The 14,471-nt window shown below is 32.3% G+C and overlaps 1 protein-coding gene across 2 annotated transcripts; it reads right to left on the bottom strand.

Annotated features, from left to right (window-relative positions):
* On the bottom strand, positions 1,025-4,615 carry LOC104774310 (cyclin-A2-3). Of its 2 annotated transcripts, XM_010498945.2 has the most exons (12): positions 4,462-4,615; positions 3,394-3,685; positions 3,044-3,293; positions 2,809-2,945; positions 2,619-2,714; positions 2,394-2,527; positions 2,233-2,308; positions 2,042-2,152; positions 1,804-1,953; positions 1,569-1,703; positions 1,417-1,472; positions 1,031-1,333 (listed from the first exon to the last, which is right to left on the bottom strand). In XM_010498945.2, the coding sequence occupies exons 2-11, from the start codon at positions 3,607-3,609 to the stop codon at positions 1,419-1,421; spliced, it is 1,359 nt and encodes a 452-aa protein (XP_010497247.1). In that variant the 5' UTR covers positions 3,610-3,685; positions 4,462-4,615; the 3' UTR covers positions 1,031-1,333; positions 1,417-1,418. The 2 variants fall into 2 exon arrangements, with proteins under 2 accessions (XP_010497255.1, XP_010497247.1); XM_010498953.2 differs by having other exon boundaries at positions 1,025-1,472; positions 2,619-2,711; positions 4,462-4,614.

The following is a 14,471-nucleotide window of genomic DNA, read 5'->3' as shown; positions in this document are numbered from 1 at the left end:
TACAAAGACGATCCTGGCGTAGAATCGTAATCGGTTGTAACGTACAAAGACAATCCTGGCGTAGAATCGTAATCGGTTGTAACGTCGATGACGTGCTCATCATTATCATTGTGGGTTTCGCGCACCATTGTCACAAAGTCGCGCGTGTTGTGTTTTTCATTGGCCGACAATATATGTATGCACTTTTACATGATCGATCAACACCTAGAAAATGTGTACAAGGAAATATAACTAATCGCATAAATGGAAAATCTTGCGTATCCATATCAACTAATATATGCACATTCCAAAAATGTGCAACTGGAGATACAAAGATATGGGAATATCTATTTAAAAAAAATGGAATTATTCCTGTCATCGTAATCAGTTCCGTTTCCAATTCGTTACAAACTGACAAAAAAAATGGCATACATGTGTAAATAACGAAAGTGCCGGGGTAGGTGTGTGATTTGTGAATATCAGAAGTCTCAGGTATTCATGCAAATAACCAAAAGTCTCGACTAATTTATGTGTAATGTAATGTAACTAATGAAAGTGTCGGGCGCATGTGTGAATTGCATAAACTATATACTACATAAGTATATATACAAAATACATTTTTTGGGTCGAAAATCATATATAAAATTATATACGCCCTGTGTTACGTTTACGGGTAGAAAAAAATGAAAATAATTTACTTCGTGTGGGCGTTCGCCATATATAACTTGTCTTAGCCTTGAGTAACACGTGTTCGGTTGTCAAGAAACATGAGTATTTAAAAAATATACGTAGATTTTAATGTGCACTATCGTATATTCGACCATGAATATGTTGTTTTAGATTTATGTCGTTGATTAAAAGAATGGGAGAGACATAACAAATCACACAACATGGGATGTCCAATAGAGAGATACACTAATGTGTTTAATTATGATCCACGGCTGAGAAAGAAAGCCTACTTTGTCGGTAACATGCAAGAGCATAGCCGTCCGATTTGTCGAATCAACGGATCCATATCATCGACATTTAAACACGAAGCGGCAAAGGGATGAAAAGAAAATGTCATAAAAGGTTTCGACAAGATCTTTATATGGGGCCGACAAGATAAATCAATGTTAAACGAGCTTGTCTCAGACGGCATCGTTTTATGTTCCCATGATAACATATAAAGTGGTAACATAATAAAGTTCAAACACATTAACACACCAATATACTTCAACCAAAAGTATCAAGGAAATGGCGAATGAGAGTAGTATTCTTGGACTCGCAATAACCGAACTACGGCTAGGTCTTCCCGGAGATGATACCATCGTATCCAGGAAGAAAAGGTATTAGATGAGTGGGACCGTGGGAACTGTTTTATGAACAAAGAGTAATAGATGAATGAAGACGAAATGGGCCAATGTGACAAATCTATTATCGGTTAGGAGTTAAAACCTTCAGAATAGGGTGTCAAGTAGCTTTGGAGACATGAGAACCGCCACAGATTTGAACTGCAAATCCAAAACAAGTCTTATGAGAATCAAGGAAACCAAATATAAACAATACCAAACAGGTCTTTGTATGTGGTTTTAACTGTATAAGCTTACTTTCTCTTGTCTATACTTCATGCGTATAGCACTTAAGGGGCAACCGTTGGTGTTAAGCTGCAAATTTTGTAAGGCATGCACAGATGCTTTCAGATCCGCCGCTTTGTACGTTGTGTAATGCTCAAGTGTTGGATTCTGCAGGCAACAAAGAAAAAAAGAAGGTTAACATTTTGTGGAACTAAACTGTGTCTGGATATAAAGAAAGATATAAAGAAAGAGAAGCAACATTACAGACCCATGGGTGGTTTGATTGGTCCAATGTCCACTTGGCAAGAAAAACCGCTGAAGCAGCAACGACGGAAGGAAGAAACTTCAAGAAATGGTAGTCTATTAATGTCAACTCCGTTAGATAGCTGGCTAGAAACTCGACTTCAAGGCTCGGGCTCTGCCGAATCAGCAATCAAACATCGTCAGTCTTTCTACTAAACTTTGTAATAAGAAGAGATAGGTGAGCAAATTGCAAAATGCATTACCAGGTGAGAGGCGTGCGCTGCTCTGATAAATCTCCTGAGGAACGTTTTTGGAGTGGGAGTAAATATTTGAAAGCTAAAATGCTTAAGTACTTGGTTCTCCATTTCCAAAACCTGCACATCAAGATTCCAGTAACACATTAGTACATTACACACTTCCTTTTCTAAGTTTTTAGACAACAATCTCGGTATACCTGATCTCTTGTGTAGGTGTTATCCGTAATGAAGCAAAACTCCTCAATGCGTGGCGCACAGATTTCCTCATACTTCCTGTAAAGTTTTAAAGTATAAACAAATATAAGTTTAGTTTAACTTTTGAGACGAGATTTACTGGTGAGATTTGAGAGGAACATACGAGGCAATTAGCATGCAAGTGATGCCGAGCAGTTGAAGTTGCTGTCTTTGCACGTAGTTTCCATGGAGGAACCAGTCTATGAGATACACTGTGAGGTAGAGAGTATCAGGAACAAGTGTGTATTCCTCAGAGACCTGTGATTGAAATCAGGCATTTTTTGTGAGAACCCGGAGAAGGGCATAGAAGCTACAAAAGTTAGCATCAAAAGTGAAACTTCACACTAACCTCCACAAGCCAATCAACCAGAATCCCTCGCATGGACTGGGTGACATCCTTCTGTACTCTCTCCATAAAGTCAGGAACTGGTCTGCGTTTAAGCTGCTAGAAGAGAAGTGACACAGAAGCAGAAGGAATAAAACTTCCAATGCGTTGGCTTAACAAATTTCATTAGAGGCTACCAAAGCTTAGGAATTACCTCTGAAACACGCAAATTGTAGTAGATTTCAGGGGCGTAGAGGCAACACAATAAAGGATCCTTGTCATCTGAATCAATGTCTACAAATTTCGGGATTTCTGGTACAGTTGAACTACCAATAACAGCACTTTTCTCAGCTGCAACCATTTGCAGAAAAAGGATTTATAAGTGAGTAAAGACCACTCCTTTATACAATAGGAACTAATCACAAGAAAATTTGTGTCATATAGATCACCTGTAGAAGCTGATCTCCCAAGTGGTCTTGGGGGCAATTTGAAATTCCACTTCTCAGTACAGTTATCAGCTGTGTCATTTGTGCCTTTACAGATAGACAGGTTTCCTCCTGCTGTAATTGATACAACTTCTACTTTTGTATCGGTCCCGGACTGAAGATCTGTGACTTCTGAAGTTACAGAAGATGTCAACTGGGATGAACTCCCAAATCCCCATCCCCGTCCTTTCTTTATCTGCTTAATGTCTTTGGCCTGAAATGGCAAAACCCATGTTCCAGAGATGCATGTTTTACTTCACAAGATATCACAGGAAGCCAAACACTATAAAGAAACAGAATGTAGTTTTAACAACCTCAAGTATATCTGCATTGGAGTTAACATTTGTAATCTCCCCTAGAGCCACTCGCTTCCTCCTCTTGTTAGGTGCAGTGGCTCTTGTATCCTCCAAGGCTGGTCTTTTTGCGTTTGCTCTCTGTTGATTCTGTGTAGTAGAAGTCATTTCTGCAGCGCGCAAAGCAGAGGCACGGGCACGAGTGAATGGACGAGACACATCATTTTCCTTCCCCATGTTATAAAAATCCCACGAGAAGACACAGCCTTGAAGAAGTCTTTGAGTCTTAGGCCTGCATCATCTTCCTCCCGATCTGTCAAATTGAAAGACAAGAGAAGACAAAAAGATCAACCTTTAATGCAATAGAGAGATCAGATTGCTCATCTGCAAACAATGCATATAAAAAAAAGATGGCCAGATTGACTCAAAACTAGAACCAACTAGATTTTTTGGAAACTTTCCAGGAAAATTTTGGTCCACTGAACCAATAGTATCAATAGAAGATACATACAAGCTCCAAAGGTTCAAACTTTTTTGTTTTCAAAACTCCGTAAGTTTCAATGGTAGAATCAAAAAGTTATTTGATTTCCTTATCGAACAATGCAAACAGTAATGCAGAAAAGAACCTCAATTTTACAAAATCTAAAAGAAAATATCACTCTAAAAATATGGAGAAAAAATATTAGGAAAATCAATATTCGAGAATCCAACTACTCTTCCTTTCTATGTTGGGGGGTTTATAAATATTTTCTCAGCCACATTTTCTTGGGAAAACGAACAGATCGTGAGAAACCTAAGCAAACCCATGAATCAGAGCTTCAACATCTAAAGAAATCTCAAAGAAACCCACAAAACCCTATGCCTTAAAATCAACTCACATTCTCTTCTTTTTTCTTCACATTCTAACTTAAGAAACCCTTACAAACATGGGCATCTTTGCAAGAAATCCGAAAAAAAAAACATAAAAAGTTGAAAACTTGCGGCGGCTCATACGCAAACGAAATGCCGATAACGTGGATGAACAAGCAAGCATAAATATCAAAACTTTCTTAACCAAAATTAAGTTAAAAGACTGAGAGATTAGAGAACCTGAGAAAGCTCCAGAAAAAAACCTTCAGGAGAAGAAGAAAAAAGATAGGAGCTTTGGACACAGATCGAGATGGTGAATCCGCTCTTTAGGGAAAGAGACCGTCTTTGCGAATGAACGGAGACACACACAACACTAGTGTGGTTTAAACGATAAAGAAGACACATTTAGAAATAATTAAAAAAAATATATATATATATATATATATATATATATATAAAACTTTACTAACGACATTAAAACAGTGTTTTTCAAAAAGAAAACATTATTTTTATGTACAGAGAAGAATGAAATTAAAAAAAAAAAAAAAAAAAATTGACCTGTTGAGTGTTGACCATAAGTCCATATGGGGGAGAGAGAGAGAGAGAGACGAAAACGAAGTGAGTTTATTGGGGAAAAAGTTGAGTTAGTTTAATTAGTCCTTAATTATATGAATTTAGTAGCTTAAACATAGATTTGGGTGATGAACCCCGTGAGATATGGGTAATAATTTGGGTATAAATGTGATTTTTAATTTGCCACATTTATTATCCTTTTTTACGTACAATGGTATATGTGCCATTAATTCCACACCGTTTACTGATTTAATGAGAAGCCACCGAGCTACAAGTAGAAATCCCCTAGCCATTATTACAACTTTTTGTTTTCATTTTTTGTTTTTCTTTTTTTGGGTTCACATGATTTTTTTTTTCCTTTTTCACTTTTGTAGCAAATCGCTTAAATTACCACCAAAAAAAAAAAAAAAAAAAAACAGTCCAAATCGAAGGTCCCAACAACGATAAAACTACATCGTGAGTGCCGTGCCGAGTGGAGTGGTGTATATGTTAAGATGCTGCAGAGATCTTGTTCCTTCTGGCCTTAGCTTCGTCTTCTTGCTTTTTAGAATTTTGTTGATGTTTCTTGTCACAACTTTGTTTGCTCTTGTTATGTAGTAATCTTTTGTTTATAACAGTAACAATATAAATGATTGTAGAATGAAGATAGTTATAATACTTTAACCATGATGTATATTAATAATGATCAACTATTTGAAAAAATACTTTTAAAAATCACAACTGGGATTGGGGAAAAAGTTATAGTTATATCACAAATTTAATGTTTAAGAACATTTCTGAGAGTTCAGCAAAGATATTTTCTTCAAATCCTTTTTGATAGCATGATGAGTCAATCATAATTTCTTTTGAAATTAGTTACTACACGTGATTATATAATCAAGCTCTTACGAGTTTTGAATTTAAATCAAAACTTGGTTGTGTATTGTGTATCCGAAAGTCTTTATTGTTTTATATGACTTACTTACTCTAAAGTCTAAAGTTTAATAATTGACCTTAAAAATGCTAGTGAGAGATGGACGTAAAACAACAAGAAGTCATGGCCCTAATAATGTTTAAATCCAAAAAGGTAGATCTAGTTTATATTCAAAAACACAAACAAAGTCACACAATAAGAAAAAAAAGTTAAAGAGAGATATAAGGTTTATTTATACTCATACAAATTTTACTGTATAGTACTATGGTTGGTCCAGTTTCAAGTTTTGAACTCAGCTTTTCCCTCCATTCCCCCCTTACCGCATTTACTACATTTTGTTAGACCATGAATTGATAGACAAATGGATTTTAACATAATGGATATGTTTGGTGGTCCATATCTACTACTACTTTAAAATTCTAGAGTACTATCACGTGAGTACAATTGTAACCATGGCTTTAAAAAAAAAAAAAAAAAGAAATTTATTTGCCTTTGTTTTATGTTGTGTTTTTGAGGCCGATGGTCCCTTCGTCGTTATATAGTGGACGTTAGCAAGATATGTGAGACCATTTATTTAGTTAACATCCGAAAATGCAACCAAGAGATATGAAAAATGAATGAACAATGAAACTTGCATTATTCTTCAACTGATAGTTACGTTTTTTTTTTTTGATAAATATGTCTTATTTGCCGATCTCGGATTCCATGCAAACTGGATTATGTTCCAATTTCCAAAGTTGTTTTTCTATTCTCTGACTAGATCAACCAGGGTATTGCAATCTCTTTTAAAACACACAATTCTTTTAGTGATTGTTTACACCACATAATGTATGTCGATCGCACTAACGAGCACTTGAGTAATACTAGTTGTTATAAAAAGCTTAGGCTACTCTCGCCTACTCCTCTATAAAAAGGTAAAAACCATCATGGTTTTGGTCTCTCTAACTATCCAACCTATTGGCTTTAAATTTGAAAATTTTAGGAAAAAATAATAATTTGGTTTGACTAAAAAAAGAAAAGAATAAGCCAAAAAAAAAGAGAACTGTGGGAAAAATGGATCTAAAATTTTTAATTTATTTTACTGCTGAGTATTGTTGCTGGTTATATATATTGTAAAATATATTGGCCCAAAGCGAAAACGGGCCGTAACCAATTGCTCAGCCAAGTATAATGTTTGGTCCACCACCCCTGTTGGTCAAAGCGGTTGCCACCGAGTAATAGTTAAAATGTCTCTTCTACGAGCTCATTGGCAGATGCATGTTTGATCTGACTATGGCAGATGCGCCCAATACAAATTTCATTGAAGAGATTGATTCTCTTTGCAAATTCTCTATAGACTATAGGGTAACTTCCTCTAGCTTTAAATTTTTACATTCCCATGGGACATAGATGGCGCTCAAACTGTTCGAATGAGCCTGCTCACATTCCATCTATATGTTGCAGGAGGAGGCTGGTCAAACGTATATACAATACATCTCTCCACCAGATTTCGAAAGTTGCAAGGCTTATCCGTATCAATTTGAGATCAGTTGTTGAGGTTAGTTGATCCGTGGTTTCTATTATTATATTTATACAGCTAAGATGGGGACTGGGGTCATTATAATAATAATTAAACATCACGATCGTTTCATGTGACCAGTGATATTGTCACATTAAGGAGGTGACAAGGGCGAGCATTTGACACAATGGAGACACAATGGAGACGATCTGACAAACGTGAATCCAGACACATCAATGAATGGAAAACCTTAGGAATGAGATTGAGAACATTAGACATATCTATCTGTCTCGAAAGCTCCAATGGCGATGGGGTGGTTCGAAGAGGCACTGAACAAGTGTGTGCTACAGATATCGAGAAACAACATGACAAATGGTTACTTTTTATTGTTTATCATTTATTTATTACTCTTCTCTACCATTCTCATCTTCTTTCACAACTTTCATATATTATTAAATTTAACACACTTACTCAAACAATAAGGTAAACACATACTTCCTCTGTCCCAAATACTTTGATATTTTAGGGAATTTTCTTTGTTTCTATTGATGTTTTCAAAAATTTAATATATATATTTTTTTTTTTTATTATTATTTATTTGAGTAAAAGGTGGAAAAGTAAGAGAGATGAGATAGAGAAAACGTAGAACTTTACCCAATTGAAAGAAAAAGTAAATAATGAATTAATTATATTTTTTTTGCCTTAATATGTGTGAAATATACTAAACATCAAACTATGTGAGACAGAGAGAGTACTTAACTTGTTTCTAACACAACTTTAAACAGAATTGTGTAGGTAAATATTGAGAGGATGTCATTTCCACCTCTTCATATTTATAGATTGAAGTTTATATTTTCTGCCACAAAACAATTTTTCCAATTTTCTATTGCAAATTGTAAACTGGTGTCTATTTTAGAAATCGTTAGGCGCTAGTTGGGCGGTCGGGATGGGCTTTGCGCCTAACGAGACAATTAAGAATAAAATGGAGATTAATCGGGGACTAGTTTTAGAATTATTTTATTAAATTAATTAAAATATATATATACATAATACTAAATATATGTATAATTCTATTTATGTTAAAAGAAATTTTAGATAAAATATAAAACTATAGTGTTATCTTTGAAATGACGATAAACACATAAATACATAATTTTATTTATATACATAATAATATATAAATTTTATTTATGTTAAAAGAAATTTTAGATAAAATATAAAACTATAGTATTATTTTTGAAATGATGGTAAACACATAAAATAAAATTTTATGATTTTTATCAAAAAATTATACATTAGTTATTGTAAAACATCATAAAGTATTAATTTAAATGTCTAAATAATAAAAAATATTTAATTTATATTTGGTTCCAAAAATAATCAGTATAAATAGACATAATTAAATAATCGATGTTAGGTGAAATTAATTATTAATCGAAATAGAAAAGATAATTTACCAATTTTATGGTGTGTAATTGGTGCTACATGGAGATTTTCAAAACAGGAGTGGATATATATAATCTAAATAATACGTATGAACTATGAACTGTGGACTGACATAAAAGATAAAATTTGAGAAGGGAGGCCTTTATCATTGTCAGCTAAAGGGGTAATTTTAACTAGACCAAGTTGACAAAAACAAAACAAAAAAAACTACAGCACAGTACTCGATAACTTAATCGGCAAAAGAAGTATATTATAAAGAGAAAATGTAAGTAAACGAGGATAACTAATTCCTATATCAAACTTAATTTTTCTCTTTCAAGTGACAAAAGCAAGACAATAAATAAATGCTAATTCATATGATCTAGTATTAGTATATGCGATGAATGATCATTTTGTGATTCTTCTTCTTTTATAATACATCGAAAATTTAAACATAAATATGAAATTTGTGTAAATTAATTATGTATTTTAAATATGACATTTTCATTTATTGATATAGTCTTATATACGGATTAGAGGTGTGTATATGACATTTTTGATGTTATTTTCAAAATTTATTTATTATGTCATACTTTTGAAAATAAATAAATATTGTGAGCGACAAAGAAATGCTCTCCTTCATGTTTCCTCATCACTTCTAACATTGGAAATTGCAATTTTGACATCTTTATAGTAACAATATAATAACATATTAAAGACTGAAGGTGCACGTTTTTTTGGCAATTATTTGAAGCGTTTCTAGAAATATCGATCTTTATCAATGTTACATATATGTTAATCTATGTTTTATTTTTGGACTTTATGGACTGACACAACAACACTTATCAAATAAGCGGCCTTCAATTTTCGTCACTGCTAACTGGAGTAAGAATTATGTAAACAAGTGAACAACAGTTCAATCACAAAAGACTAATAATCTTAATTAAGAGTAAAAAGACAGTAATAAGTAATAACCAGTTAATAACTGAGAGGAAACATATAATTTGTTATAAGTATAGTCTTAAATAAATGATTCAATTTCACCCTTGTGGAAAGAAAAGTTGTAATTAACAAGGAATTAAGTAACAGTATACGCTTCGTGAGGCTATTATACATATATCGGTTTAGAAATCTGCTCCTCATTTCGTCGATAACATTAATGGAGTATCTACTTTGAAACAAGCTTGCTAAACTAGATCGCCCTCACACTCACAGCCTACCTCTACACAAGATTCATGAACTTAACTTGGTCCTAATTCATCCAAACTTTAACTATCTTCATTTAACATCTCTCTTTCATGTGCACTAATAAAAATTGTATCTGGGCCTCTCTCATTTATATTTTACTAGTTTTATCAATCAATGAAGATAGTTAGAAAGGATCATCAAATACTTTTTCGTTATTGTATGCCGGACCCTAACCGTATGAACCATGGTGATTGGTTTAAGACGTACGTGTTATAATGTATTTTGTTAAAGAGTTAAGCACTTTGTCACTATTTAAAAAAATAACTCTAACGATAGCTTCGCTTTTTTTTGTTTTGGTTAAAAGACGTTTAACAATATTATTAGTTATGAACCCGAATGGAAAAATAAGTATTATTATAAAAATTTTAAAGCACCCTCTTTCATAATACATATATATTTTTTTCATCATACATTTGAAACTGGTCTTTACGTAACTAAGAGTAACAGGCACAAAAAGAAGTGTGTTAGCACTATTTTTTGCTCTCAGATTTGAGAAAGAGAATCTGCTTGTCATTTCGACAACAAACATACTTCAGATCACAATCAATTTCAAGAGTAACAAGGCACGTGAACTGGCTGATTAAGTGGTTTTGATATATACTTCAGTAAAACCGATATATTTTACATATTTAAAATGGATATAAAACCAAACTACTACACAATATATATACCAATTTTATTGTGCTATATATATAAACATAGACATTGTTTACTTTAACAAATTTTCCGAAGTTCAAACAAAAGAACAGAGATAAAAAAAAAATGATTTGCGGTGATAGTTTACTTTGGAGTCATCGGTAAAAGTTTACTATAGATATAAAGTAAACTAGTTGATATATATTCTAGAGTCGTTTGGTTTGACGTGATCGTAATATGTTGGGCAAAAAAGATATATTTCAATAATGTTGTCGTTTTATTAGGTTTGTCCATACTCGTTTGAACTTTTTTTTTTGGTTTTTCTTTCAATGTACTAATTTGAATATATAATAGATGCAGAAACAAAAACAGATTAAATTAGATGTCTGTGTGGTGTTAATTAATGTCGGGATCCATGTAAGGTTAAGGATAAAAGATATGGGGCAGGCTCATGGCAATGAAAATGATGGTATCCAATGAGGTTGAAAGCAAACCGCATCTAACTTTTCTTTCTTTTTCGATTTTATTAAACATAATGATTATTACAAATCTGGATCACTGGTTATGTTATCAAGCTTAAAATAAGAGACGGCACTGTTAAAATTAGGTCCGACATATGATTCCAAAACTCTAGGTGGCGTTTGTACATTTAGTTATAACTTATAAGAAACAAAAAGCCCTAATATAAGTCCAGATAGGGTTTATTTAATTACACGTGGATGATTATCATCCATGTCAAAAACGTATTACATCCCTTAAAGCCAAGAGATAAGTATCCCATTCTGGCTGTCACCATATATATATATATATAATATTGTCTTTCCCTTGTATATGTAACTCCAAACACATATTCGTAGTATTAACTTATCCATTACAATTTCAAATAATACCAGATAATATATTTGTACTTAAATTACTTATCAACAGTCGTCTTTAAGAAAATTAAATCATTGATGAAACATATATATACGTAACTAAATTTAATATCTTGTTAATAATTTAGTGTTTTCGAGACCTATGATTTCTAAAAGTAATATATTACATAAGAGAAATTAAATATTAATGTTTTTTACTGCAACTAGCTATAACAAAAATACACAACACACACACATATATGCTCATTGGTCATTGCATACGTATACACACATAAACAGAAATAACGTACGTATAGATGTGTGTTCTGGTGTGGGCTTAGAACTGCAGGGAGACAAGGTACGGGATATCAATCTCTAAACCTATGATGAAAAATCATAATTATCCTGTTTTGTGACATTTTGGAAAGCGATGTAGAGAGCATTATGTGAGGAGCACGTGCATGGATGATGATGAAGATGATGATGCATGTGCATGTCCATGTGTTATGTGTATTAGTATAAATATTACTTAAATTTGGCTTGTTCTTTTCAATTAACGTAATCAGCAACACCTGAAAATGAGAACAATATAGTACCATTATACCAAGCTTCACGATTATCAAAATTCAAAACTAAACATCAACAAACCCGCGCGAGTGAATTAGTTAAGGTTTGTTCCGACATTGTCGTCGTGTGAGATCATTTACCATCAGTCCATCAGACCATCACTATATAACAACATAAGTTTAGCTATCATTCTTTATCATTAAAACTTTTGTTGACACACATATATAACAATTTATCATGAATTATTTCGTATCTTATTAAATATGAAATATTTCTATTAAATCAGTAATTATAGGGATAACAACAACCATTAGTGCGTTTATGTTTTTCCATTTTTTTTAATGAACATTATATATGCGTTAATCTTAAGGACTAGTGTTGGAGATAAAATAAAGGACCCATGTAAATTTTGTCGTGTTGTAGATATTTTACTTAGTGAGAGCCAAGTCGGATAGAAGAAGACAAAAAAAAGTATTAAAAGAGAAGAAAAAATAAAATAAAATGTGAATAAGACGAAAATGACCAAATTTAAATAAATTAAAAAGAAAATGAATGGGGTAGTGTTTCCTTTTGTTGAGATGCCAGAGGAAAAAGAGATTCATCTCCACGCTTTTTATTGGTTCCCAATATTTGATTCAACGTTTGATCCATTTCAAGTAAAGTAATTATTATTACTTCTAAAAGTAAAAAAAAATTGTAACTATTTTCCTTTATCACAAATTCGTCCACANCAAATTCGTACACATAATCAACTGGTCCGTCGAAACTTTTTTATGTATGGGTCCTTTTGATTTATGACGTACGTGCACTAATATATAAGTATGTTCAAAATAAATAAATAAAGATCGGGGACTAGTGATTATATATACCATCACACTATTAATCTACTATTTTGGTTTCGTGCATCTTCTTTATATATACAGAAGATTTGAATGTTAAATTTGTCTTTAAATTGGATCAGCGGATAAGGAATAAGTTTGTAATTTAGATAGAAGCCAAAAACAGTAGAGGCTTAAATAGGCAGCGAAAAGGCAAGTGATGTTTGAAAGTTTTGGTCACTACACTTGTAAATTGTATTTACTACTACTGTTCCGGAAAAGGACATTGAATTCAAAAAGAAAGCTGATAACGTTTTCCTCCACTACACACAATTGGAATATTTTAAACACATACCACCGTTTATTCATCTAACATTAATCTTTATGTGTTTGAATTTGTACAAAACGATACAAAATACTAATTTGGATTTATCTTTTGTTAATAATAAGATACAAAACAAATACACGTGTGTACTTATACCTCAATGTTTGAATGGCTTTTCTTCATAATTTCTTTTTGGAAAATAAACGAGAAAACCAACAAAAACATTCAAATTTTTTTAGGAAAATTGTGTATTATTTCAAAAACATTTTTTACGATTAATTCAGTAAATTCATATAATTCGTCTAAAACCAGAAAAATATGTAGCTGCGATATTAAAATAATTTAATCTTTAGTTTAAATTTAACAATGTAAAATGAGTCTATCTTACTATCTAGGTGAACCAGTNTTTGGTTTCGTGCATCTTCTTTATATATACAGAAGATTTGAATGTTAAATTTGTCTTTAAATTGGATCAGCGGATAAGGAATAAGTTTGTAATTTAGATAGAAGCCAAAAACAGTAGAGGCTTAAATAGGCAGCGAAAAGGCAAGTGATGTTTGAAAGTTTTGGTCACTACACTTGTAAATTGTATTTACTACTACTGTTCCGGAAAAGGACATTGAATTCAAAAAGAAAGCTGATAACGTTTTCCTCCACTACACACAATTGGAATATTTTAAACACATACCACCGTTTATTCATCTAACATTAATCTTTATGTGTTTGAATTTGTACAAAACGATACAAAATACTAATTTGGATTTATCTTTTGTTAATAATAAGATACAAAACAAATACACGTGTGTACTTATACCTCAATGTTTGAATGGCTTTTCTTCATAATTTCTTTTTGGAAAATAAACGAGAAAACCAACAAAAACATTCAAATTTTTTTAGGAAAATTGTGTATTATTTCAAAAACATTTTTTACGATTAATTCAGTAAATTCATATAATTCGTCTAAAACCAGAAAAATATGTAGCTGCGATATTAAAATAATTTAATCTTTAGTTTAAATTTAACAATGTAAAATGAGTCTATCTTACTATCTAGGTGAACCAGTTTACTTCATCATCAAATTTGGTTTTAGTGAAAAAGATAGATATTGATAAAGCTTATCTCATTCGAATCGAATGTCAATCTATCATATTAGATTCGAGGCAAATTTTTGGTGTGCAAAACTTATGAGTGAGGCCACTCAAGACTTGACAACTATAGGTTGATTTCACGAAGGTTATCAGTTTGTGCTATTGCATAATGTGCCTAATGTTCTAGTTTGTATTTTTGTGTTTTTCTCTGTTATGCAATGGTTGATCCTCAATTCATTTTTTTTTGTTGAATGATTTATTGTCTTCCAAAGTGTTTTAAAAAAAAAAAAAAAAAAACGTTCGAA

Source organism: Camelina sativa, chromosome 3 (genome assembly GCF_000633955.1).
Source record: "Camelina sativa cultivar DH55 chromosome 3, Cs, whole genome shotgun sequence".
Lineage (NCBI taxonomy): Eukaryota > Viridiplantae > Streptophyta > Magnoliopsida > Brassicales > Brassicaceae > Camelina > Camelina sativa.
Note: the sequence above shows the minus strand (reverse complement) of the source record. Positions and strands in the feature narration are given on the sequence as shown.